Genomic DNA, 27759 nt, shown 5'->3' with positions numbered 1-27759 from the left:
TACTTAAATTGTCATTTGTCATTGGTTTATGGGAGTTGTAAAAGCTGCTTGCAACATGACCCCATTTTATGGGTTTAACCTATGAAAGTGAACAATCAGATTTGGTCATGATTGAAAACGTATTATAAAGTAGGAGAAATATAGTATGTTTATATTGTGTTTCACAATTAATTTTCACAATTCAAAAGTGCTGCACACCTACCCGACTGAACGTATGCTGTACAATGCCTGCCATATTCACACAGCAGCTTAATGATAACAATGGCAGGTTTACTGCTCAAAATACTTATGAATACTTACAAAAATTCAACAAAAGCAGATTTGCATTTCTATCCAATCAAACTTTGAGTTTTGTCTACTAACCCCTTAACCCTAACCCTAACAACATACCTGCACTATTCATTTTGCACAATTTTCTTAGTTTTATTTTATTATCTTTATTTTATTATTTTGTCTTATGTCCTTTTATAATATGTGGCATTGTTGGAGGAGCTCGGGACCTAAGATTTTCAGTGCCATAACTACACTGTAGCGTCTTTGCATTTGATTAAAAAAAACCTTGAACCTTGAAGAAAACATCAACCGTCAACCATTTCTTCAAGCTAACGTAATTAGCTTGAAGAAATGGTTGTAAATGGAGTCTTCACTTGACTTGTATTTGGTAAAGCTCAGTTACGACTGTGTTTAACACTCAGTGAATGGTCTGAAACTCTTAATTGATGGCTACATTCATGCGTTTCTAACTGACTATCTCTCTTACTTAACACAGGGAAGAACTCCAAAGACAGACCTGTCGTACCTAGTTATGTTGCAAATGCTAAACTATCATTGGACAATCCATGTTTAAGGGAGGGGCTAAATGAGCGGTCAGTTGGATCTCACGTATGAAATTACTCTCTGGGAAACAAAACGTGTGTGTATTTTTTCCTTGTGTGATTTTTGATGATAAAAGGATAGCACTTTATCAAAAAGTACTTGACCTTTGTACACGAATATTATTGTATCTTCCTATCGGTGATTACTGTTTGGTGTGTGTGAGGAAGAGAGAGAGTGTGTGTGTGCCCAGGAATAGGGCTTGGTTGGGGACAGCACTTAAAGCTTAGCACCATTCCATTTAAACACCTGTCACACAGAAACACACACACACACACCTGTCTTATGCATACCATACTCTCTGTCCGTCTGTGTGTCTCACACTCACACTTGAACATACTGTGACATGCTCAGAAATGTTGACGCTTGTGTCTGCAAGGTCACATTTCTATATTCTCTCACATGGCTGCTTGTTTTTCTGATTAGGGATTGCATACACACTGCCAAGAGCTTCTGACGGATATTTTAAGGGGGCTGTGTTTTGTGCGCAACTTTAAGTTGTGTCAAAATGGACATCAGTTGATAAAAGCCACCAATCAAATTCAACTGAACCTGCCGTGTCTTTCAGTCCTCTTCATTTCTTTGTCATGCACCTTTTTTTTTGTCTGTTTTCATCCAATAAACTGGCCAAAAAAAGAGTCTGCCACGGCTGGTCGATAAAACACAAGCAAAAAGTTGATAAACTCTCTTGTCCTCCACGTCTCCCTCTCATTGATAGTGGACTTCCTCCATCTTGCTCAACACTCATCCATCATCCTGTCGCCGCCGCTCTTTCTCCTGTCCGTGTGCACTCAGTCATTCCCAGCCTGCCGAGCTCAGGCCCTTATATGGCGGGGCCATCCGGCAGGGGAGCCACAGGGTTAAATATACTCTGAGGCTCCAAGAATGCCAAACTGCTCCAGCTAACCTGCCAGAGAGAGATGCACCACTGACCAGGGCGGGGGGGATAACACACAATGGGCACATTCGCTAATTGTCTTATTAGCGTAAGCATTTTCTACAACAAAGTAGAGTCCCATCTACGATTCAGGAATGCTAAACATTTTCATCTACCTTTTTAAGGAAAATATTAACAACCCAAATTCTAATGTTGCCAATATTTCCCCTAGGTTTCCCATATCAGTTCTCACACTTAACTTATTCTGTTTTGGAAGAATTTCACATACACTGACTTCAATATCCCCTGAACACATGATGGTATGTTTTATAGCTGCATCAATGTCTTTTGCACCATTCATTATTTTTATTTTACCATGACATGTTTGTTCTCTCTGCATGGTCTTCCAAACAAAGCCCCGATGTAGAACAAACACCAAAGATGTTTTGTTTTTTATCATTGAGATTTCTTTCCTGAATTGAACGTAACAATTTTCCATTATAACATTTAAAATGTAAACATCATTTTTTTAAAGCCTTGGGGTGTAAATTGTAAATTGTAAGTTAAAGGCTTTTTAAGTAATAGTATGTTATTACATTACAACTTGAATACTCATTATGAAATACACATCTGATATCAATCATTTGATCTAATTTAAACTGGCTATACTTTGAAATTTCTGCAAATCCAAACTAGTTTTTACACATCCAGAAGTTATAAATCAAAGAGATTTGAATGCGTAGTACAAGCAGCGCACTGGGTGGAGCCGAGCCATTTATTGATGTCATATGTCTGTCTAAACAAAACACGTTGGCTCTGCTTCATTGCAAAAACCAATCGGATCTTCTGAGGGGGAAGTGGCTCTTTATCAGTTTCTACACTCTCCTTGGACAAGCTGGAAGGGCTCCCTCGGCTTGAGATGTGGTGACATAACAGAGCAACTCGAGAATCTGGAGTGTGTCTTCACTTTGTGTTCTCAGGGACACACTCACTTAAGAGGAGCGCTTGGCCTCGGTTTACAGCCAGGGACAGTTTTCGGGGCACGTGTCAGTAAAGTGATAAAGTGGGAGCAGGAGAGGACAAGAATCATGAGCTGGTGAAACGGAGCACACGTAAAATTCAGCCAAGACATGGTTAAGATGGCAGGAGATACAAGTCTATAACAAATACCAGAGCAGAGTTTTACATTTTGAAGACACTTAGTAATGAGAAGGAGTGTGAGTAACTTGAACACACATTTCTTTGCTGTGTTTTTCTCAGATTGCTCCAGTTTTTGCCCAAAACAATTATTTTTGCAAACTTATAAAAACAACTTTATAACAGAAATAATATTATTATTAATGGTAAACTATGATCACATCCTCATAAAAACAGCTTACTCTCATAAGCGTGAAGAGATATGGTGTTGACAGACTTCATCGTTTGATTAGTAATAATAATTCATAACTGTCATTGCCTTTGATGGATTCTGTGATACAAATCTATTTTTTAAAGGGGCCCTGTTCTGCTCATTTTCAGTTTCATATTTGTATGTTGTGCCTCTACTGTGACATGTTTACTTGCTTTAATGTTCAAAAAGCTCTTTATTTTTCTCATAGTGCCTGTGCTGCAGCACCTCTTTTCACCCTCGGTCTGAAACCAGAGACCTGTCTGCTCTGATTGGTTAGCTGGCTGGCTCTGTTGTGATTGGTCAACCGCTAAGAGATGTCCCGCCCGTTAGTTTATTACATGCAATGTCTCGGATCTCTAGCCAGTAGAAGCGCAAGTGCTACCCAGTGATTTCACTATATCAAAGAAGTAAACAAAGTACTCAAATGGAGGGGTTTTAGGAAGGAGGGGATTGTGGGGAACTCCGTCTGGAGGGAACTTTGGGATTTTATCCTTTGCAGACCATTTACATGCGCAAAGACCTATATAACACGCTACAGGAAAAGGAAGGCCCCTATAATCATATTCAGACCTCTCTGAGACTTGAATAACTAAATGATTCCTTTTTCTCATCAGAATAATTTTAGCTAATTTGCTCAGAGTTGAGTGTGAATATTCATACCACACTCATGTTGGCAGCAAGAATAGGAGGTTGAGTCTGCAGTTTGTTAGCTTAGCTTAGCATAAAGACATAAATTAGGAAAAAGAAGCTAGCCTGGCTTTGTCTTAAGCTACCAGCACCTCCTAAACTTTCTCACTCGCACGTTTTATCTGTCTTTAAACTGTACAAAAGTATTGTTCCGGGGGCGGGGGGGTTGTGTTTCTGAGTAGTTGCAAGACAACCAATGGAGAATATTGGAAGTACATTCCTCGGGCAAATGAGTCTAGGTGTGATGTTTTTTCTGTTTCATTTTGCTAGCTGTTTTTAGCCTTTGTTCTAAGCTAAGCTAATAGGCTGCTGGCGGTAGCTTCAAATAATTAACACAGATATTTAAGTATTATCAATCTTCTCCCTAACTGTCAAAGAAACGATTAAGCTGATTGTGAAGTGTATCTTACATGTTTTAGGAGGTAACTAACTTTTATGTTTACATGATTAAACAGGGGAATAATCCGGTTGCTGCTCATTTATCCCCACCTTGATATAACCTTCAAGCCTCAGTGTAGCATCTGGGGGGGTCCAGGTCGTCAGGGTGTCACATTCTCAAACCTCCCTGAAAGAACACCGAAATTCTGCCATTGTGTCGTAACTGCCTGCCCACATGCCCAGCGCACTATTAATACCAGAGGATCACAACTGCTGCTATAGGTACAGTTACAGTGGGGCACTTCAAACCCCAGCTGCCCTGCCTCAGCTAATAATACAATGCAGAACACACACACACACACACACACACACACACACACACACACACCACTGCGTACTCTGCTGTGCTACTTTTGGCCCTCATCATCCTCCCTCAAAGTGCTTCCTGTATCCATCACAGTGATGAGCGTGTCCGCCTCCCACACCGCGGCGCCTGCCAACAAGCTCTCACACAGGCTCTTACGTCACGACCGACTGTCCCCCTTCCTCCAAATCATTATGCATATAATCATTTCTGGGCAGGGAGCGGGTGGAAGTCCACTATGGAAACCAAAAAAATCAACACAGAAGACATTTGGGACTTTAACCTTTGCACTTCTTATCCACGGGTCAAGACACAATTTCGAAAACATAAATTCTGCAGTCAGATGCAGAATATCTTTGATCTGTCTTTTTTTACCCTTGATCAACTCTATTGAGAAGATTGACTGAGTGTTTCCCCTGTTATTGTACACGTAGTAGCAATAAAGGAGTTGTTTTGGCTGGAGAACTATTTCCCCATTTTGTTGTTTGGTCCAATGCCATGTCCTGCAGATTGCTGATTTCACCCCGGATGGGATTTGAACCCACAATCCCTGGTTTAGGAGGCCAGTGCCTTATCCATTAGCACCACTGGGGTTATAATAGTGTCAACTAAAGACCATGTCACAAAGGTGGTCTTTGGTCATCTGACTATGTGCTTTTGGAAACCATCAAATACCAAAATACAAGCAAAACACAATTAGATTTTTGCATTTTGCAGTCCTTCTGAGGTCCTCACAGGACAACATTTTCTAAACATATTTGTACGGTCAGATGTAGACTGTCTATTCTGACACTGATCAATCTTATTAAGAAGGTTGATTCTCTTGCTGTACAACATGCGATGCTCAGTTGGGGTGTTCGTGCCTTGCCTAAGTGTCGATTTGCTTATTGTTCCCGTGACAAGATGTAATGATTGCCAGGATAAATTTCACCCCAGATGGGACTTGAACCCACAATCCCTGGCTTAGGTGCCAGTGCCTTATCCATTAGGCCACTGGGGCTATAAACACTGTCAATTAATGACCATGTCAGAAAGGTGGTCTCTGATCAACTAACTATGTGCATTTTGAAACCGTCAAGCTGCTCTGTTTAGGTGTATCCTGTTTTGTTTGTTTAACAAAAAACAAACAAAACAACATTTTGCCTTGAGAGGCATATTTGTATGGTTTGATGTAGACTGTATTTTTTGAGAAGATTGAATCAGTGTTTAGCTTTCTTATTGTGCAGACATGCCAATAGCAGCTGTGGCTTTCGTGCCTAAGTGGTCACTTTGGTATTGTTGATTTTTTAATTCATGCTCTAACGATTGCCACTATAAATTCACCCCAGATGGGACTCGAACCCACAATCCCTGGCTTAGGAGGCCAGTGCCTTATCCATTAGGCCACTGGGGCTTTAAAACCATCAGTTAATGACCATGTCACAAAGGTTGTCTCCGTTCATCTAACCATGTGCTTTTGGAAACCGTCAAATACCAAAATACAAACAAAACAATGTTTTTTTATTTTTACATATTTTACTCCTTGTGAGGTCCTCACAGGACAACATTTTCTAAACACAGTTGTACGGTCAGATGCAGACTGTCTTTTCTGACACTGATCTTATTAAGGGAGTTGATTTAGTGTTTCCCTCACTTGTAGTCCACATTTGCCATGTGCAGTAGTGGCTTCAGTGCCTAACTGGAGTGAAGGAGTCTTTGGTGTACATGTTTTTATTGTTCCTGTGCTAAGATGTAATGATTACCACTATAAATTTCACCCCAGATGGGACTTGAACCCACAATCCCTGGCTTAGGAGGCCAGTGCCTTATCCATTAGGCCACTGGGGCTATAATGCAAACAATAAAGAGCATGTCACAAAGGTGCTTTCCCGTCATCTAACTATATGATTTTTGAAATCGTCAAACTGCTCTGACGTATCCTGTTAAAGGAGGCAAATACCAAAAGACACACAAAACGCTGTCTTCTGATTTTTACATTTGCACTCCTTATGAGGCCTCCAGAGGACAACATATTTGTATGGACAGATGTAGACTGTCTATTCTGACACTGATCAATCTGATTCAGTGTTTTCCTCTCTTGTTGCACATGCGCAGGTGGGGTTTCCGTGCCTTGCCTAAGGAGTCTTTGGTAGTGTAGTTTTTATGGTTCCTGTGCTAAATTGTAGTCATGTAGCCTCTTTAAACTTCACCCCAGATGGGACTCGAACCCACAATCCCTGGCTTAGGAGGCCAGTGCCTTATCCACTAGGCCACTGGGGCAGAATTATAAAAACTATTTGTTTAACAGACGAGGCTCGTTGTAAAACCAACAAGCTGCTCGAGCAGCGGTTTAGGTCTATCCTGTTAAAGGAAGCAAGTACTCTTAGTGATTTTTCAATATTTTTACGTGTTTATTTAGATCAGTTTATTGAGATTAGTTTTCATTTTGACATCTACTTTGTTATACAATTAACAGTAGCAAAAAATGAAATGATAAAGGAACATATATCTGGTCAGACCTTTTAAAATTATGAAATAGATGTTTATGTTGACTTATTTATCTATTCCTGCAACAATCAATTAATTAATTAGTCTGAATAATAATGGTCAACTATCTGATATTTGGTTAATCACTCAGTACATATTATTGTAGTTATGGTAATTGTTGCTGAGAAGTTGGCCCCTATATGGTCATGTCAAATACACTAAAGTCCAATGAAAACACATTTAAAAAATGTTATTGATGAGGGAGTTAAAGCTTTCCAAAGGTATGATGTGGTCTAAAGAGCACTGAGGGGTTGACAGCAGAGGACGTCCTGTTTTAGGGCTTCTGTGTCCTCTCCCTTGTCTCATTATATCCCAGGACTTAAATATCCTTAAGTCAACAATCACAACAGGAAACATGACAACATGTCAACCTGCTGTGAGCAATGGCACATTTTAAATATCACATTACAGGTAGACATAGCCAAGCAAAGCTAATACTTTAATGGAGGGAGGATAACTACAGAATTAAAATGATTTCTATTTATGTCTTTGTATCCCCTATTCAAATCTCATCACACACAGCTCAAATGACTTAATGTACATGATGCATACATAGTAAATCCTTCCAAGAAAAGATCCCAAACTACGGTTTCATGAATCGCTTTATCAACGTGTAAGAACACCTGTGAGTGCAACATTATCGCCGCTGTGTTTTATCAGCATTAGAGCACAGTGCTTAGTGTGAGCCGCGGTAACCTGATCCCAAAGGGAGATTGAGCTAAATGTCAGTGAGCCACCTTGAGCTTTGCACCGCTACAGCCGGCCTACAACAGCACCGCGGTTTCAGAGCGGGAAATACGTGGCGCAGCAGACACATTTGGGCAAAAAAAGAGGAAGAAACATCAGAAAACAAATATCGTAAAGATGGGGAGGGAGAAAAGACAATATAGGGTCTTAAAGTTGTTCAATCTTCACATGCTATACCATAACCGGGCTGGGCAATTTAGTGATATCATATCCATAACAGGACATGGGGTAGGATTTTCCTATTTTAGATATCATAATAATGCATTGCAAGCGTCTTCCCCTGGTGCATTACATTAAAATGATGTGATTGTATGACTTTCAAGACTGGTTTAGCTGTTCTATATTCTTCATACGGCCCAGTGACTGCTAGAGGGACTGTATTTATATTCCCCTTTATCCATTCCTTAGGACTACTCAAAGTGCTTTACATTCTGCAAGTCATTATTCAAGTCACCCCATTCATACAAAGCAACTTGCTCAATGAAACTTACATTCAAACAACAAGTATCTGGCCAAGAAGAGGGTCGATACTGCAGGGAACCCACAACCTTCCGACTGAAAGACGACCGCACTAGCTCACATCACCAGTCACGGCTGTTAAAAGACAGATAACAACATTCAGTTTGACATTCTCTTTTCATTAAATGTTAAGAAACGACACACATTTGTTTTTGTACAACCGTATGAGCAGCTGTTTTTTTAGCACTGCCAATCCACAGTCACTACCTGGTTAGCACAGCAGACAGGCACAGTTAGCTACTAGCTGGTGAACACAGTGTGACACTTAGCAGCTAAAGAGCTAGATATTTCCCTCACTAGTTAAGAGCTTAAAGAGAATGAATGTTGGTCTTTATCTGTAACAATACTTCTCCAAACAAACGATAATGTAGCTGCTAAAGATGTACGTTTGCCATATCGATTTAAAAGGTGGTGGTATATATTTAAAAACAAAGCCAAGTATACTATACCTTTAATGTGCACAGGCAGTGTATAGGTTCTGTTCTGACACCTGACGTGCCATGACAGATAGTAAAAGTTGTACTTTTACTACATCATCAACGACTTGTCTCTCCCAACCTGCAGAGTTCACATACTTTCCACAGCAATAAATGGAGCTTAAGTGAGCTGAACTCGCATGCTTTTCATAGATCCTACAACTACACTACGCTCCTATTTCCTTCTTCTCTCTATACCCTGCTTTTCTTTTCATCTCTGTGCGTTTGTATAATTCATTAGGGCATCTTTATTAGCGTTGCTTTATTCTAATGTCATTATTATTGCTCTCCCTGTGGCAAATGTACAAGCAAGATATAAATAGTCTGGAAGGAGAATTCAAATTCTTTCCATACCTTAAAGCAACTCAACAAGACTTCCATTAGAAGTGCTGAATCCAAATTAAGTGAAAGTACATCATTATTATCATCTCATATGTACTTTTCAAATATTGTTTATATTAGTGTTTTACTGTGCAGTGGTGTCTAATCTAGGGGCCTCCAAATGGCTTAAATCTGAGGGATTGGGAGATGATTGACAGGAAATAGGAAAAATAATAATGCATTGTATCTTTAAAGCTTATCATATGTTATTTTTTAATACATTTAAATCTGTTAAGCACGTAGCAGCCTAAAAAACTAGCATAAATACACAAGTGCAGTACTTTCCACAAATGGAAAAGTCGGCAAAAGCAGAATTGAGGTGTCAAAACCTTACATTTTTGACATTCCCTTTATTTACTTGTCCACGTGTCAACAAACGTGCACACAAATATCAATCTGTCGTGGGCTCATCCTGTCCCCTACCTCTCATTCAGAAAGTGTTGTGTTGCCCCTGACCGTGCATGTTCTCTAATGCACATCTTATTTCCAGCTTGCCGGGCAGCAGACCCCTCTGCAGTTGTTACCCACCCCCCTCTTACCCCCCCCCCCCCCTGCCTATTCTTTACCACAGGGCCATCCCTGCCCACCTATTTGTGTCATTCTCAGCCAATGAGGAGCGACTGCATGGTGAGCAAGCACCAATGAGGCAACTTTTTCTTCTGTATAAAACTTTTCCGGACAGTTTGCCGGGTTGCACTTTCTGACAGTCCAGGGCTCCGAGAGGAAAGCACCAGCCCAGAGAGAGAGAGAGAGAGAGAGTGAGAGGGGGTAGAGAGAGAGCCAGTGTGAACGCAGGGGGGTTGCCAGTTTTTAATCCCAATCCCACACTTCAACAAAGTGGTGGGTGAACTTTTGAGCTTTGCTTTGTTTTTAAACTTTTCAGTACCAGGGCCGCTCAGACTTGATGTGAATGTTTCTGTGTTTTCTATCCCTTCTCCTTCCTTGAAGCCTCTCCGTTTCAGCGAGGATGGAGAATGCACACATGAAAGAGTCGCCGGACGTTCTGTCCCACTTTGGCGTCACTGAAGAAACCGGCCTTTCATCTGATCAGGTCAAGAACAACCTGGAAAGATATGGCTACAACGGTGAGGGAAAGAGAGCAAGGTGGATGGATGGAGCTTTAAAGGGTTTATAAAAGAGTATGAGTGAAATGATACAGGAACCGAGGCTGGAGGAACACATGTATCAATGGACTTAGCTAGGAAGTGAGAGTGGAAGAGCTTTGGAAATATAAAATGGCACAAGAAGAGACTGAGAGGGAGAAGAAAGAGAAGTGGGATGACCGATAGATGATCTGGCACTATGTGATGTTGTTGTTAATGGTCTAATAACGGGAAACAAAGAGGAGGAGGGGGGCTGATGTTTGTGCAGCAGGTGCATTAGAGATCAAGTTTCTAGCGACTGGCTTTAGTTGTTATTGAAGATTCTTTATGCGTTAGTGAATTAAAGCATGACACCTCGTTCGTGACTTTGGGAATAACTCAAGGTCAACTGCGTCTGAAACAGAAGCCTCCCCCAGTGGGATGGAGATGAGCAAACTCTCCAAGGAAGGCCGTTAATACAACTGAACCTGAACTTTAAGGGCTTTTAAATGACCTTGATGTTGATGCTCCTTATTCTACATCCTGGCATTTGAGAATAGAGATGGTTGAAACTCTGAATAGCAGGGGACTCAACAGGTGTAATATAATTAACGATCTCTTCAACACCTGCAGTAAATGGATCAAAGCCATCGTTAAAGCTAAGTAGTTACACCTGCGTCTTTGTGTCATCTGTTAAAAAGTCTATTGGTAACAACAAAGAGAAATGTCTGTTGGCGTGCATACTGAAGTTAGCTTTGATCTTTTTACCGTCTTATCGTTGAATCATATCGCTCAACCGTTTGCAGTGACTCTTTTGTGTTTGTTGTGGAGCACCTCAGCTGAAAATTGATGTTGACAGAAGAGCTGCAAACTACACAAACAAAATAATTGAGGTCACTGTAAAGGTCAGTTAGTTAAGTCACTATTTTGGTGCCAACTGGCGGGGGGGCACAAGGAGGCCTGAACAAAGCAGCTGTTGCTTAGCATTTGTTAATCACTTAGGAATAGTTTATTAAAATGTGGGAATAGATTCTAGTGTCTGTCATGTAATGTTTGGTTTGTTTTAAATCCTAAATGTGTCACAAAGTTTTGTTGCACATTAGCATTAGTGGCGCACACATTAAAAACAATGCAGTGAATGTGGCGTGCAGTTATGCTTTATTAATATCGTTTGTCTCTCTTCACCCACAGAGCTGCCAGCAGAGGAGGGTGAGTCCACTTTAATCCTCAAACACCTGCTTTTCATTTATTCACGTTTGAATCACACGTCACGCAGATCACTTCCTGTGTTGACAAGCCATAGTCGTTAATCAAACGTCTGACGTTGGCTTCCTGGTCCCCTTGGAGATTGGCGTTATTGTGACCAAAACTACCGCTTGTATACTCAAACGCACACAACTAGAAATATGAATTAATCCAAAACCATTCAGTTTCCATGGCTTTAATGGTTTCTACAATTTCTACATTTGAATCCATAAACATCGATAGTTTTACAGATCGAAGACATCTTTATTGACTTTGCCCAAAGATCAAAAGTGCATGGAAACATGGAAATCATTTTTGAGTTAGAATTTAGGTGACATTTAAAGTAATAATGATATAAGTTGCTGAACATAATTACTCATCTTTGACCAAGTATTTATCCTACCTTAAAGTTGTTCCTACCTTAATCTATGTTTGTATCCCTTTTGATCTATCTTGCATGAAAAAGCATAGGATTTATTAACGGTTTATTGACATTGCATGACATTAAAACCATTTATCATGTAAATATTTAGCGATATAACCATATTCTGAGAGAAACAAACACAGTTGACCACACACACTTAAATGCTGTATGGGATTTGATGTATTTTCTTCAACAGGAAAGACTATCTGGGAGTTGGTGGCGGAACAGTTTGAGGATCTGTTGGTCAGAATCTTACTGCTGGCCGCCTGCATCTCTTTTGTGAGTTCACTTACTTTTCAAATGACATTATAAAGTGCATTTGTATTCACACGGTGCAGTGTGTACATGCAGGGAGGCTGCAGAGGTTTCACAACAGGGTCATTGTGTTTTTGAGGACCAAACAGAGTGGTTTGTCACACTTTGCTTTTCCTTCCTCACGTTTTCTTTTCTAACATATGGTCCCTGATCAATCTGAGCAACAGAGTCGAAACAATAAATAGAACAATCATCCTTCATGATTATGAATTATTTGGCAAAATATGGAAAAAAAAATATCATTTTAAGATGATGTATTTCCTCAAGGTGTACACCTAAAAGAAAACCAAAGCATTATGAAGCTGACTAATAAAGGTGGTAATAGTTATTGAAGCTCTAACATGACCTTGCTTCCTACCATTTGTAATAAGCTCCACCAATCAAATGGTTAAGTTCAGGTTTAGGTTTAATAAAGGTTAATATTCGGCTTGGTCTGAATGTAGGGACTCACGATCCAGGAAGAGCTGCTTGAGAGGCGACAAAGTCAAATACTAGCTGTTCAAAGTCGTCCTATCTTGCATCTAAACAGGACTTGATGTTGATAAGGCACCTCTCAAACAAAAAGAAATAAGTTTGATCATTTCAGTAAAGTAAAATAAAGAAAAGCCGTTCCAGAAGTGCACGTTTAGTAACTTAAAGAAACCTGACGGTGACGTTAGAAGACTGAGCTCCGTCTCTCCTGACCTCTCACCTGTTTCTCTTCATGATTACACACTCACACGAACACTGCCGAACACAGGCCTGTCCATCGGCGAGTTATTGAATTACATTTGGACCCATGTCCTGACTCTCCTTTACACAAGGAATCCCTCTCTCCCCCCTCCTCCCCTCGCCTGTTGCTTTCTCTGAAACAGTTTTTGTGGAGGAGAGTAGGCTGGACACATTGTCTTAATCCTCCATCTCTGCCCTCTGGCCTCCCTGCACAGCTGTCACTATGGCCTTAGAAGGCCTGGCTGGCTGTGTGTGTGTGTGTGTGTGTGTGTGTGTGTGTGTGTGTGTGTGTGTGTGTGTGTGTGTGTGTGTGTGTGTGTGTGTGTGTGTGTGTGTGTGTGTGTGTGTGTGTGTGTGTGTGTGTGTGTGTGTGTGTGTGTGTGTGTGTGTGTGTGTGTGTGTGTGTTAGAGAGAGGAAGAGAAAGAGAGTGTGCGTGTGTGCACATAGCCGGAGCTTTATTTTAAGAAAGTCTCAAGCCAGGATGAGAAACTGTATCCTTGGAAAAAGGTCAGGGATGGAAGGAACGAAAAGGATGGCCTTAGAGCGAGAGACGCAGAGGAGGGTGAGGAGGGTGAGGGGATTGAGTTGCACAATCGCATTGTTTGCTACAATGACAAACGAGAGCAATAGCTTCAGTGTCGTGTACGGTTTCTAAAAGAGAGAACACTAAATGCTGCAAATACATGGTCGTCCTATTCATACACAGGAATGTCCTGTAGCACTGCCGAGTGCTGACAGCCTCCACCTCTCATTCTGGAGATCGATTGTGTCTTTGAAGAGAAGCAGGGTGAAGACAGACTGGAGAGTGTGAGCAACAGACTATTTTTGGAAAAGGGGTGAGAAAAGATGGTAGAGCAGGAGAAAGAAAAACAGGGCAGATTAAGATGAGGAGGAGCAGAGAAAGGGAGATGCTGTGAGAGGAGGATGGGGCTGGTCTCTGGTCCGCTCTGTGCTCCGCTGGCCTGCAACAAATCTGTGTCAATGTCAACACAAAGCCTTTCCGAAACACCCCCCCCTCTCCCGCTCACAGGGCCGCAACACGTGTTCATCTATAGGTTCGGAAAAAGTCACATGTGAAGCAAAGATTTAACACATAGGATGACATAAGGGAATGTCATTTGAACCAGTGATTGTTCCTAACTGTCAGGAAGAGAGCCACTCACCGGGACTGTTTTATGTTTAATGCTGACCAGCAATAAAAGATAATGCTGTAACCCTGAGCAACAGGTGCACCACAAAGTATCACTGAGTGAACTGTTTAACTTTAACTCAAAATGACTCAGTCAGTATCACACTGACCAACCTCTTCAACCCTAGTAGATCCAATAGTTCATCCATCATTAAAAAGATAGCATTGTCCAAACAAATAGATCTTTAAAGATAGACACAACTTTTATCTATAAAAAATGTTCTCTGTAAATTAAAGGTCTCAGAGCCTCACTTCAGGTCAGCAGATGAAAGTCCAAAAGTGTTGAATTTCATTGTTAAAATATTAGAAAAAGTAGCCTATCCTCAACTTTTAGAATCTGTGACCACAGGAAGACTTTTGTTTCTTCACAAATGACTTGGATTAACCATTAATTGATCACATTTTTGTAGTTGAGTAATGGTCTTAACACTTTCACTAAAGTTTGCTAACAAGCACCTATATATTTAGTGTGACTCCAGTGTTTGTAAAAGGTGAATTCATGAATTGACATTAGAAATCAGCAGATAACGCAGTGTGTGTCACCACACACAACAGTCCTAAACATCATTTAGTGAAAGTTATTTGAATCAAAATGTTGTATTCTGACACGCTCTTTCTCTCTCAGGTCCTGGCTTTGTTTGAGGAAGGTGAGGAGACTGTCACGGCCTTCGTCGAGCCCTTCGTCATCCTCCTCATCCTCATTGCCAACGCTGTGGTTGGAGTGTGGCAGGTCGGGAAACACACACACACACACACACACACACACACACACACACACACACACACACACACACACACACACACACACACATACACACGCTAACACACACAGGAACAATCACAAGGACACATGCCTGCCTCTGAATGTGTCTTTTACACACACCTAAATAGCCTCTCATACTTAGTAACAGTCACACACAATAAATCAGACGCCATGGACGGCCTGTTCAGGCCGCGGCTCGTGTCCTTTACAGCGAGTGCGAGAGAGTCCAGAATGAGAGGCATGACGTCAGCCTGGGGTGAAAAGGCGAAAGGTTAAGCCAACAGGAGCGAGGGGAGGGGAGGGAGGGGGAGACGGACTGGGACCCTTGAAGGCTCAAACTGCAGTCTGCTTTGTTACAACCCACACTGTGCAATCCACAGTAAAAATACAGAGGGAAGGTCGGGTTACCACGGGCCTGGAGTGTGTGTGTGTGTGTGTGTGTGTGAGCGTTGTAGTGGGGTTCATTATAATCCTGCGGTGGTCATTTGGAAACTATGCACAAGGATTCACACATGGGGGGTAAGCGAGAGGACGGAGAGAGGGAGGGCGGCTGGCATAAGTTGGGCTTTACACGTTGAGGCGGCGGAGGGCAGCCTTGGAAGAAACCACAGACTGAACTGACCCTCAACCTGTTGTTCTGAGACACACCACACACACACCACACACACACACACACACACTTCACGCTTATTGAAAAGCTGACCAAACCAAACCCTCACAGCGCTGATGATGCAGTTTAGCAGTAAGTGTTGAATGTTAAAATAAATATTGTTTAAAAGCGAGTCATGAATGTATGCAAAATCCAAGCTTTCACTGGCAAATAAAACATGCAAATAGAAGCTGCATTGATCTTTCTCTCTTTGTCCGCACAAATAGCTGAAATTCCCACAGTGTATTCCTTCAAAGTCTTGCAGACTGTAGAAAATGACAGACATTTTCCTGAAAAAATGATAGAAAACCCTTAAAAACGATCAAATATAACAATCTGTCTTACTCTGTACTCCATGATCTGGAGGTTGTACTCCTGATACGACTATAATCATGCATGTGTTTTGTTTTGTGTGCTGCAACAGGAGCGCAATGCAGAGAGCGCCATTGAGGCTCTGAAGGAGTACGAGCCTGAGATGGGCAAAGTTTACCGGTCGGACAGGAAGAGCGTGCAGAGGATCAAGGCCAGGGAGCTGGTTCCTGGTGACATTGTGGAGGTTTCCGGTAAGATTCACAAAAACTGTAAGGATTCCTTTGTATAACTTCTGCATGGACTCACAGTCACAACTAAACCGCACCACGATCAGTCAGAGTCCGTTAACTACAGCAGGGATCTAAGTGTAATAAAGTGCCTCAAAGCCAGCTCCAAATATGCTTGAGCCACAAAAGGGTGAAAGGTCAAACCTAATTTCCTGAAACTAACAAAATGGGATTTGTGGGGTCCTTATTTTAGAGTAGAGGTGAAAGGATATGCCCAATTTCTTCGTGTTGCATAACTTTAAGGTTCAAATGATTGTAAAATGCTAAGGTAGCAGGTTAAAGATACGATAGTGTGTTCAACAAAGCTGTATGAATTTTGAAACTGCTCTTGAGTAATCAAAAGAAGCACCAGTGGACACATTGAGAAATGTAAGACTGAAATGTAGCAAACGTTGCTTTCACTTCTCTGTGAAAGTCTAATCATGGTAGAGTGGACACTACATACTTAGAATATACTGTTAACATGTTCAAAACACACTTTAACTGTGGATGTAGCATCAATTAAGCCTAAGCTCTTCAATTATTCAGGACAACGTTGGATTGAGACAACAGTAAAAATGTTCGACACATTTCAAACAGATTACTCTAGAAGATCTTGTTTCTTAAATCAGGTTTCACGTAAAGAGGAAATCAAGCTCCTCGGGCTTATCTGCTCTCATACTTCAAAAGAGTGGTGGTGTGTGTGTGTGGGTGTGTGTGTGTGTGTGTGTGTGTGTGTGTGTGATTAGCTCCATGTCTCCTGATGTCCTTCAGAATGAAAATGGGCCCTTTTAAGGCAGTCACAGAAAAAAAGGGGGTGGAGGGGAACTGAAGGAACTTGCTGCAGGAAGAAAAAGAACAAGCTTGGGTATAAATACACTTAATATCTGCGGCCGGGCTCGCTCCTCTGTCTCCCTCTGTTTGCTGCACACCTGTTCTGTTCATTTCATGATCTCCCCAAGGTCTCCCTCTCTGACTGTGGTATCAGTTTTCAACAACAACACTATCCATCCAGAGTGCTAAAACCAGTCAATCAACCCTTTAACCCCCCACACTACCCCGCTGTAATGCCGCACTCTGTTGATATGAAGCTGTTTGTACTGTAATCCTGCACCAAAGACATGAGCAGATGAACAGAACGTATAAAATGATTCATATCTAAGTAAAATGATCTGTGTTTCTGTGTTTGTGTGGACTCTAGTCGGTGACAAAGTGCCAGCTGATATCAGGCTCATCTCCATCAAGTCTACCACCCTGCGTGTGGATCAGTCCATTCTCACTGGTAGGTGTTACAGGACAGACACTCGGGATGTATTTCTGATGTCTGCCTCATTACCTGACCTCGCTTCCCAAACTGTGTCCTACAGGTGAGTCCGTCAGTGTGATCAAACACACCGACGCCGTCCCAGACCCCCGAGCCGTCAACCAGGACAAGAAGAACATGCTGTTTTCCGTGAGTCCCGCTCTGTCTGCCTTCTTTAAAACCTTCATCAAACCATTACCTTGCTGCTCCTGAAACCCTACAGCTGTCCACTCTTTAGAGCATATAAACCTTTTTCAAAATCAACCTTTTGCTCATCATACCTGTAGACCCACTAAAGTTTATGAACTTTAAATAATGAATAAAGTTTGTGCCTCAATCTCAAAACCCATACGTTATCAATCCAAATCACCTACCAAGACACTGGACAATATTTATTTTTTCCGGAGTAGCCAGCGGATAATTATGGCAAGACTTCCTTTTCCGGGCTGTGGTCATGGTTCGTCTCCAATTACCAACATGGGATTCGAGAATTGAGTTGAGAGAGGACATCTGAAACCTGAAATATATTCATATATGTTTTTGTTTTAGCTAACTAAGGCATACAATAATTGAATAACTTGCATTCTGTCCAACGTGATCTACCTCTTCTCACTTAAAAACACATACTGCATTAAAACAAACCTGCTTAAACATGATTGGTAGATATTTCTCTGACTGAAAACATGTATGATTGTCTGACTCAATCCTCGTGATTTTGGTTCGGACATCATGACAATTTACCCAATTTGACGCAATTTCACTTAAAACCACAACATCGATCCGACTTTTCCTGTGAGGAACTTTTCATTTCTGTTTAAAACCAGATCATGGTAAGATTTATGAACTAACTTTCTAATGTTTTTCTGTTCAGGGCACCAACATCGCTTCAGGCAGAGCGACCGGAGTTGCTATTGCCACCGGTGTCTCCACCGAGATCGGTAAGATTCGTGACCAGATGGCCGCCACCGAGCAGGAGAAGACCCCCCTGCAGCAGAAACTGGACGAGTTCGGAGAGCAGCTGTCCAAGGTGGGTGAGACCGGAAGACACATCTTTTATCTTTCGTAAATAAAGACCCAATACAACAAGAGATAGGACATTTGCAGATAAAACAAAGTGTCTCACACGTCCCTCTGCCTTCCTCTCCTGCAGGTCATCTCCCTCATCTGCGTGGCCGTGTGGATGATCAACATCGGCCATTTCAACGACCCCGTCCACGGAGGCTCCTGGATCCGCGGGGCTGTTTACTATTTCAAAATCGCGGTGGCTCTGGCTGTGGCTGCCATCCCTGAAGGTGAGACTCGGGGATTCACTTCAAAAATATTCATCTTGTGTAGCTCATCTAATATACCGCACAATTAAAAAAATCAAATGAGGGCGATTGTCACATTCAGCTGAACGTTACAAATGGCATTGTGGGTAATGTAGGTGCCAGGTCTCAACAAAGAAGAGGAATATGTGGAATAAATGTGAAGTTATCCGTGGTTCTGCTGCATTGATTTAGATCTCTTATTCCCGACAGTGTTATAAGAGCATGATGCATAGTCAGTTTTCATGGGCTTTTTTCAAGTTGATTTCTTTAAGGTAAAAAATAAGTACATCTATTTCCATTGTTCTTTGATAGTTTTGACGGCTGATGAAGGAGAACAAAGACATTTCTTTCTTTATGATTTTACTCCACAGTATTCTGCTGGAGCATGCGTTGCTATGTGTCCTGGTCTGGCCTGGGATCTCTGCCCAGTCCGCCTTTTCTAATAAACTCATAAAGGCCAGCTTATCTGTCTCCTCTTGACTTGGAGAAGCAGCTGTTTGTAAGACAGGAAGCTAAATGATTTTTTATTCCTTGAACTAATTGTTGGTCAGCACCCAACTCCAACAATAGATGACAGTTGGAAAGATGTTTGATCTATAAATCAAGAGCTTGAAAAGTTGCTCAACATCTTAACTGGTGTTCCCTCAGTTCTGATGAAGAGCTGAAAAGCATCAAACTCCTAACAAAATACAAACACATTTTACCCGCTGATTAAATGTCCTTGCACAATAACAGTCTGGGATTCAGAGGTGTTCACATTCTTGTCGTCACGCTGCAGTCAGCTGCACACGGTGCCAGCGCTCATCACAGACTGCAGTCCGATGATGCCACAAGGACGACATCATCCTCAAACAGATGCCCCCCATAACACCCCTCAGCTGGACAATCTCCAGACAGTCAGAGTTGATTTTGGCCTTTAACAGATCTGACTGTGCAGCAACCCCCCCCCCCCAGGAATACCTTAGCTTGAGTGTCCTCCAGCTGATGTGTGAAGAGCTGTGACGGGACCACCTGTGTCCCCCGGCCCGGTGGCAGGTGCTTTACAGTCCTGGTTGTTTTGACCAGACATGTGAGATCATCCTGTCCCCTGGCTGTTTGGCTGAGATGGATATGTGACCCCCAGAAAGACCACGTGCATATCAATAGATGTCCTTCAATGCCTATCTCTTAAATCTTGGAGCAAACATAGAAAACATGATTATTAAGGGGCCCAGTATCCCTTTTGGGCTTTTCCCTTTCCTGTAGTGTGTTCCATAGGTTTCTGTGTATGTGAAAGGTCTGCAAAGGCAAACATCCCAAAGTTTCTCTCCCACACACTCCCCCGCAGCTTGAAATGCCTCCATTGGACTCCTTTCTTTACTTTGATAACATTGTGACATCACTATGTAACACTTGTGTGAAAGGGGCTGGACAAGCACAAAATACAAATATGAAAATGAGCACAATAGGGCCCCTTTAAAGTGCTGTGGTACATCATTCTCCCCTATGCAGCAGCCCAGATTCAAGTCCTAACTGCCGCCCATTGCTGGATGTCTTCTGCTCTCTGTCCCTCTTCTGTCTGTTTGGGGTGATTCTACCCAATGAAGACAAACAATGATTGTTTTCTCTCTAATCTCTTTCCCCGCCCACCTCAGGTCTGCCCGCCGTCATCACCACCTGCCTGGCTCTGGGAACCCGCCGTATGGCCAAGAAGAACGCCATCGTCAGAAGCCTGCCCTCTGTGGAGACCCTGGGCTGCACCTCGGTCATCTGCTCCGACAAGACCGGCACCCTCACCACCAACCAGATGTGTGTGACCAAGGTAGGTTCACACACACTCAACTATATGACTTTATGAACTATCTGTCCAGACAGGTGATGGATGAGTGCAGGTCTAATGTGTGTGTCGTCCTGCAGATGTTCATCATCGATAAAGTCGACGGTGAAAATGTTTCCCTGGGTCAGTTTGAAATCTCCGGCTCTAAGTACACTCCAGAGGGAGAAGTGTAAGTGTCAAGAGAGGAAAAATGGAATGTTTTAGGACCATGCACGCACACAAACAACCTTTTTCTGACTAAGCATTTTTATTGTCTTACAGGACAAGGAATGGTTCTCTCCTGAAGTGCGGTCAGCATGACGGACTGGTTGAGCTGGCGACTATCTGCGCTCTGTGCAACGACTCCTCTCTGGACTACAACGAGGTCTGCTGAGCACTCAGGACCATTTTGCGACCATGAAATTATCTTTTAATTTACCACACACACAGTACCAACCTGAAATGTGCCTTTCTTATTTCTCCGTGATGCAGGCTAAGGGTATCTATGAGAAAGTGGGCGAGGCCACTGAAACAGCTCTGTCCTGTCTGGTGGAGAAGATGAACGTGTTCAACACTGAAGTGCGCGGCCTGTCCAAGGTCGAGCGGGCCAACGCCTGCTGTTCTGTAAGTCGCTGTACGCTGTAAACAATGCATTATAGTTCAACACAGGTCCGTTAGTCACCGGTGTTGCCTAAGCTTTTACAGTTTTGAATTCACGTTTGGCAAAGACACCGCTTTAGGGTGCTTTCAAAAAGACAATACTCATTTTTATTTTTTTAAAGACTACTTAAAAGGAGTCGATCAAAGTGACAAGCACCAACAACATTCTCTTTAGTATACCATCTCAACCTAAGTGGTGATACAATTTCAATGTCCTCTGCCCCCAAGTGGAGAAGCTAAACAGTCATTGCAGGTCTAATCACATGTCTTAATAAATGTGCTCGGCTCAAACTCAATGTTTGATCCTCTTCCTCCACTCATCTTCTTTTCCTTCATCTTCTGACAGGTGATCAAGCAGCTGATGAAGAAGGAGTTCACTCTGGAGTTCTCCAGAGACAGAAAGTCCATGTCAGTTTACTGCTCTCCTGCCAAGTCTGCCAAAGCTCCTGTGGGGAACAAAATGTTTGTCAAGGTGAGTGTGTTACATACAGTAAGGAGTGCACCGAGGGGCTTCAGGCCTGCAGTGTGATCATACTGTAGCCTTAGTCCTAAACCAAAGTAATGGACAAATGTGAATCTCATGATGGTGCAACATAAAGAAAGGCTGAAAACATGCCACCAACAAAGTCAAATATTTAAGGAACTTGAAACGGAATTATTAATAAATCAGCAGTGCCACGTAAAGCCTTTTCAAGTAGAAAGAAGCAGTCACGAAAGAGTCTAAATGAGGTTTAAATCAAGCAAGTCCTTTTAGCTAATGCTATATGAGGATAATGATGTCTTTGTTATACTAACTCCGTCACCAGGGAGCTCCAGAAGGAGTCATTGACCGCTGTGCCTACGTCCGCGTGGGAACCAGCCGGGTCCCTTTGACCGGCCCCGTCAAAGACCACATCCTGTCCGTCATCAAGGAGTGGGGCACCGGGCGAGACACCCTCCGCTGCCTGGCCCTCGCCACCTGCGACACACCTCTGAGGAGGGACGAGATGAACCTGGAGGACTCCACCAAGTTTGCAGACTATGAGGTTAGTAACAGAAAAGACATCCCCAGATGTATTTGTACAAACATCTCATCGGGATGTTTCAGTGGTCTATTTTCTTAGATGCAAGTAGTTTCAAAGCACACTAAATCTTTTCCTTCCCTTTCCCCAGACTGACCTGACCTTCGTGGGCTGTGTTGGCATGCTGGACCCTCCCCGTAAGGAGGTCATGGGCTCCATCGAGCTCTGCAGGGCTGCTGGCATCCGTGTCATCATGATCACTGGTCAGTGTACAAGTCGTACATAAGCTGTTTGCGTCCACTGAACTTGTGCAAAGCATCCACAAATGATTAAATGCACCCCTTAATAGTGTCTTGGTGCTCCTGTTCTATTTGCACATGTCAAGACATATCAAGCCTTATTGCAAACAGTTTCGATTCACAAAGATCAGATTAAATAGCCACAGATAGTTAGTAGTAAAAAAAAAGGGGTAATTTTCACTAAGCTTCAAAATATTATGGGCAAGTCTGCGATTTTATGCCATTATTGCAAAATCTTCGGCAAATCAGACCTTAAAACAGGACAGATAGCAGTTGAAATGATGCTGATGTCCAATGATGTCATAACAGAAACGATCAAATCTTCCTCTCCCTTCTCCCAGGTGACAACAAAGGCACAGCTGTGGCCATCTGCCGTCGTATTGGCATCTTCACTGAGGAGGAGGATGTCACTTTCAAGGCCTTCACCGGGCGTGAGTTTGATGATCTCGCTCCATACGATCAGAAGATCGCCGTCAGAAAGGCTTGCTGCTTCGCCAGAGTGGAACCGTCCCATAAGTCCAAGATCGTTGAGATCCTGCAGAGCTTCGATGAAATCACGGCCATGGTGAGGAGAAAAGAAAAGAGAGTTTACTCTGTTGGGTTTGAACTGAAAATAAAATGAAACCCTGCCAAATGAATTGACCTTTCTCTCTCTTCTGCTCACATAGACGGGTGACGGAGTGAACGATGCCCCCGCCTTAAAGAAAGCGGAGATTGGCATCGCCATGGGCTCTGGCACTGCCGTTGCCAAGTCTGCCTCTGAGATGGTCCTGGCTGACGACAACTTTTCTTCCATTGTGTCCGCTGTCGAGGAGGGCAGAGCCATTTACAACAACATGAAGCAGTTCATCCGCTACCTCATCTCCTCCAACGTAGGCGAGGTGGTCTGGTGAGTGTACAGTTGGGTAAACGGAGGAGAGGTGTGACGATAACTATTGAAGAAAGACAAGAAGAGTCCGATTCAAATAGTTTGTTTGAGACATCTTTAAAATGACCAGTGTTGTCCCTATTCTGTAAAATAATTGGCTCCCCCTCCCTCAGTATCTTCCTGACGGCGGCACTGGGTCTCCCCGAGGCTCTGATCCCCGTCCAGCTGCTGTGGGTGAACCTTGTGACTGACGGTCTGCCCGCCACTGCCCTGGGCTTCAACCCCCCCGACCTGGACATCATGGGCAAAGCCCCCCGCTCCCCCAAAGAGCCCCTGATCTCTGGCTGGCTGTTCTTCAGATATATGGCCATCGGAGGTACAACACATGGGGGTTCAAGCATTTGTGTATTGTGGCAATTTCCTTTTATGCTGTCTTAAATGACCTCCAGCAATTGATGATAAGACTTTTTTTAATCTAAATGATGTTGTTTCTATGATAACACATCCACCTCCTGGGTACCATACACCAGATTAATATGGATTTCTTTCACAACATCAACACAAAACTCACGAGCAGCCATCACATGATGCTGATCCACACGTTTACTCAGTACTTTGGATTTAAACGCCTGGATAAAACGTTCTGTGTGGAGATGAGAGCCTGCAGACGTCTTTATTTAACCCTTTAACTTCTCCTCCAGGTTACGTTGGAGCTGCAACAGTGGCAGCCGCTGCCTGGTGGTTCCTGTACTGCGACGAAGGCCCAGGAGTGAGCTTCTACCACCTGGTGAGTGTTTAAAGAAGACTTATCGTGCTGATGTCAGGTTCACAATTGTATTTAGTGCCTCTACTGTGACCTGTCTCCATGCTTTAATGTACAAAAAGCTCTTTATTTTTCTCATACTGCCTGTGCTGCAGCACCTCATTTCACCCTCTGTCTGAAACCAGGTCCCAGTCTGCTCTGATTGGTTAGCTGGTCAGCTCTGTTGTGATGGGTCAAACACTTAGAAATGTCCCGCCCCGTAGCCTATGAAGTACTGTGTGTTGGAATGCAAGCCAAAAGAAGCACAAGTAGTGATGTCACTATATTAAAGAAGTAAACAAAGGAGGCTTATGGAGGTGTTTCAGGCAGTGGGGGGGGGGGGGTGTGGAGGGAGTTTCTCAGACCATTTAATTGCACAAAAACCAGGCATCTGTAGACTCCATCCTGCTGCTAGACCTAAAAACTTTCCCTTCAAAAAACCAACAAACAAACTTCATGAAAGGCTTTTTGGAGACCGCGCTGGGTTTAAGTAATATTTGATGTCTTCCCCTTCTCCTCCGTCAGTCACACTTCATGCAGTGCAGCGAGGACAACGAGGACTTTGAAGGGGTCCACTGCGAGGTGTTTGAGGCCGCCCCTCCCATGACCATGGCTCTGTCTGTGCTGGTGACCATTGAGATGTGCAACGCTCTCAACAGGTCTGAATGCACTGTGAAAGCATCCTGCCAGCGCTTTCTGCCAAACTGAACCCAGTGGTGCCAAACACATCAACTCAACTAGTGAACATATGTACACATTTGTTTGTCAACATGTTAAAGACATCCCCACAAAAACAAATGTGTTTTTACATCCTTTTCCACAACTGTACTTTATATTTTCATAACCCCTCACATATTTTCAGCCTAGATTAACGCACCCCTCCTCTCTCCTCCCTCCACCCCTCCCCCAGCTTGTCTGAGAACCAGTCCCTGGTGCGCATGCCTCCCTGGAGCAACCTGTGGCTGGTGGGCGCCATGACGCTCTCCATGTCCCTCCACTTCATGATCATCTACGTCGACCCCCTGCCCGTGAGTCTCCCTCACCACAGTCCTCCTCTCCAACACAAACACCCACCTCCCTCGCACACACACACACACACACACACACACACACACACACACACACACACACACACACACACACACACACACACACACACACACACACACACACACACACACACACACACACACTTTTATACAACACCCATGTTGATTATGCATTAGAAATACTCTTATAATGCATGCTTTTCTGCTTTCAGCACGGTAAGTGTAATCAGAACACATTTTATGGGTTTTCATAATGTGTAGCGAGGTCAAGTATCATCATCATTAGTTAGTGATACTGCAGAGATCTGATTATAATGCATTATAAAAAATATTAAAATGATGGATGTCTAAATCTCCCATAAAATAAAATATAGATGTGAGCTTAATAGCATTTATTCTCATGTATTGAAAAGGGTATTCATAGCCATATGAACTTTATCTAACTAGTATCTGTATAATGAACACACCGCTTGATTCTGACTGGAGGTTGTGTTTGTAGTTTTGCCGCTCTAACTCTTTTCCCCTCTCTGGTCCACAGATGATCTTCAAGCTCACTCACTTGAATGTGGAGCAGTGGCTGATGGTGCTGAAGCTGTCCTTCCCCGTCATCCTCATCGACGAGGTGCTCAAGTTTGTGGCTCGCACATACCTGGAGGGTAAGCTCGACATGTGACCTTTTCCCCGTATGTACACGCTGTTTTATAAACAAGGAAACATGTGGTTATACTTGGAGGTGAAGTTTGATTACACATTTTGATGCTGATTTAGTCATAACTAATGCTGGTCACATTATTATTGAAGAGTGTGTATGCAGCTTAAACACTTAGCTGGTATGTTTGTCAGGATTATTTACAAGATTCAACTTAAAACATACGTATTTGGACATTTTCAAAACACACAACTTCATCTTCCTTTAACATTTCAACCTAAAGCTGTGCCACAAATGTCTCACTTGGATCTATTTGTCCTTATTTTACTGTTTTGAACTGTTATTGTATCCTCTCTTCTTATTGCTGACACTGTTTTGAACTGTTATTGTATCCTCTCTTCTTATTGCTGACACTGTTTTGTTTACTTCCCATCCTTTACTGTAATCTTTGATGATACTTCTCTAACGTTCCTCTCCTGGGTGCTTTTCTCTCCTTCATTCCTTTTTATGACAATCCAGTTTCCCCATTGTCAAAATAAGGTATTCCCCTGACTCATGATACAGATTTAAGCAGCATGTGTTGTTTCTCTGTCTTGCATTTGGATCCTCCTGTTGGCTGGAGGCGCATTGATCTTGAATTACTATTACAAGTCTAATAACCGGTCTGAGCACCTTACAGAGTATTTGCATCGTGGAAGTTTGGAAACGTCGTTTAGGTTACAGATGCTTTAGATCCTCTGAAAGTAGAAATAACATTAGCACATGTTGACTATGCATTAAAGTGATCAGACTAATAATGTGCATTTAATAACAAAGGTGTTGCTGTATTACTTCTCATACTGACCTTGTTTGTTTAGTTGTGGAACAAGCTTACATTTAATAATGTTATGTTTGCTTTTTTGACATTGCTCACAGAAAACCTTAAACATAATGCTTATTTTCTGCTGATCTTACTTGACTCTTGCACAAGGTGGGGTAGTTTTCCACGTAGTTAAACTAGAATCATGTTTGAATTATGCATCTTTATTTATTTGCACTGTGTTTTAGCTCAATCTCAGACTACATGACACTGCTGATATGTAAAAATGAGCAGGCTTGAGCCGGACGAAACTGGTTTCAGCCAAGAAGTTATTCCTGCACATTTTTAGAATTTAAATATTGTTGAAAATAGTTCAATAAAAGGCTGATTTTTGTTAGCTTTGACATATAAAGGCTAGCTGTTTGGTTTTGATAAGTGATGCTAGCCAGATGCCAGTTTACGTTATGCAACAAATCAAATCAGCATATCTCCTATAAGCACCTTCTTCCAACCCATTCAACAATTCAAAACTGTCATACTGCCTTTATCTCACAACTAACTTTCTTATATTTCCTCTGCAGGGAAAATCTAGAGACAGTGCGACAGAGAATCAGGGCAGAGGAAACGGCAGAGCGCTCTCACTGAGGAGAGCCTGCCGACTGTCACCTGATCAAAACATCTAGTGGCAAGAAAACAAAATAAAAACACAAAGCCATCTGAAAATACACCAAAAGAAAGCTGCAAAATATTTTTTCTGTGTATGTACTGAAGTTAATATATAGGTGAGAGTTATTAAAACTATTCTGTGTTGATTCTATTCTTAAAGAATAAAGATATGTATTAAAGAAAAGGTGCGACTCGGTTTCAGTGCTGTGTTTTCTGTTGGGTTTTAAGTGTATATAATGCTGTTAATGCCACATTTCCTGAAACGAATCAAGGTTCTGTAATGTACAAATAAATAATGTGGTTAAAAAAATCTGAAAACTCAAAGTGGTGTGGTGTCAACAGAAACACACATTTAGGAATGTACTGTGGTTCCTGACAGCTGC

At 42.5% G+C, this 27759-nt stretch overlaps 1 protein-coding gene and 3 non-coding genes across 4 annotated transcripts; 1 reads left to right on the top strand and 3 right to left on the bottom strand.

Annotated features, from left to right (window-relative positions):
* Window positions 1-5889: 5889 nt before the first annotated feature.
* Window positions 5890-5962, bottom strand: trnar-ccu (transfer RNA arginine (anticodon CCU)). Its single transcript has one exon. It is a non-coding gene; the product is annotated as a tRNA-Arg (tRNA).
* A 361-nt stretch (window positions 5963-6323) lies between these two features.
* Window positions 6324-6396, bottom strand: trnar-ccu (transfer RNA arginine (anticodon CCU)). The gene has a single exon. It is a non-coding gene; the product is annotated as a tRNA-Arg (tRNA).
* A 359-nt stretch (window positions 6397-6755) lies between these two features.
* On the bottom strand, window positions 6756-6828 carry trnar-ccu (transfer RNA arginine (anticodon CCU)). The gene has a single exon. It is a non-coding gene; the product is annotated as a tRNA-Arg (tRNA).
* Window positions 6829-9815: 2987 nt separating this feature from the next.
* On the top strand, window positions 9816-27560 carry atp2a1 (ATPase sarcoplasmic/endoplasmic reticulum Ca2+ transporting 1). Its single transcript, XM_063903602.1, has 26 exons — window positions 9816-10058; window positions 10167-10303; window positions 11492-11509; window positions 12166-12248; window positions 14811-14915; window positions 16022-16160; window positions 17377-17457; window positions 17543-17628; window positions 18350-18505; window positions 18629-18770; window positions 20423-20589; window positions 20685-20773; window positions 20866-20968; window positions 21076-21207; window positions 21590-21715; window positions 22050-22268; window positions 22396-22507; window positions 22885-23108; window positions 23212-23432; window positions 23585-23787; window positions 24113-24198; window positions 24739-24872; window positions 25124-25241; window positions 25801-25918; window positions 26431-26451; window positions 27292-27560. The coding sequence occupies exons 2-25, from the start codon at window positions 10186-10188 to the stop codon at window positions 26448-26450; spliced, it is 3000 nt and encodes a 999-aa protein (XP_063759672.1). The 5' UTR covers window positions 9816-10058; window positions 10167-10185; the 3' UTR covers window position 26451; window positions 27292-27560.
* The last annotated feature ends 199 nt before the right edge of the window (window positions 27561-27759 follow it).

The sequence above is a fragment of the Eleginops maclovinus genome, chromosome 16 (assembly GCF_036324505.1).
Source record: "Eleginops maclovinus isolate JMC-PN-2008 ecotype Puerto Natales chromosome 16, JC_Emac_rtc_rv5, whole genome shotgun sequence".
Lineage (NCBI taxonomy): Eukaryota > Metazoa > Chordata > Actinopteri > Perciformes > Eleginopidae > Eleginops > Eleginops maclovinus.
The sequence above is the reverse complement of the archived record's forward strand: the minus strand, read 5'-3'. Positions and strand labels throughout refer to the sequence as shown.

What these genes read in the sequence shown, in the direction of transcription:
- atp2a1 (XM_063903602.1), top strand. Translation starts at nt 10,186, where the DNA reads ATGGAGAATGCACACATGAAAGAGTCGCCGGACGTTCTGTCCCACTTT. An exon ending in GGGCCAACGCCTGCTGTTCT is followed by an intron (nt 21,208 to 21,589) that starts GTAAGTCGCTGT and finishes ATCTTCTGACAG; the next exon opens with GTGATCAAGCAGCTGATGAA. An exon ending in CAGATATATGGCCATCGGAG is followed by an intron (nt 23,788 to 24,112) that starts GTACAACACATG and finishes CTTCTCCTCCAG; the next exon opens with GTTACGTTGGAGCTGCAACA.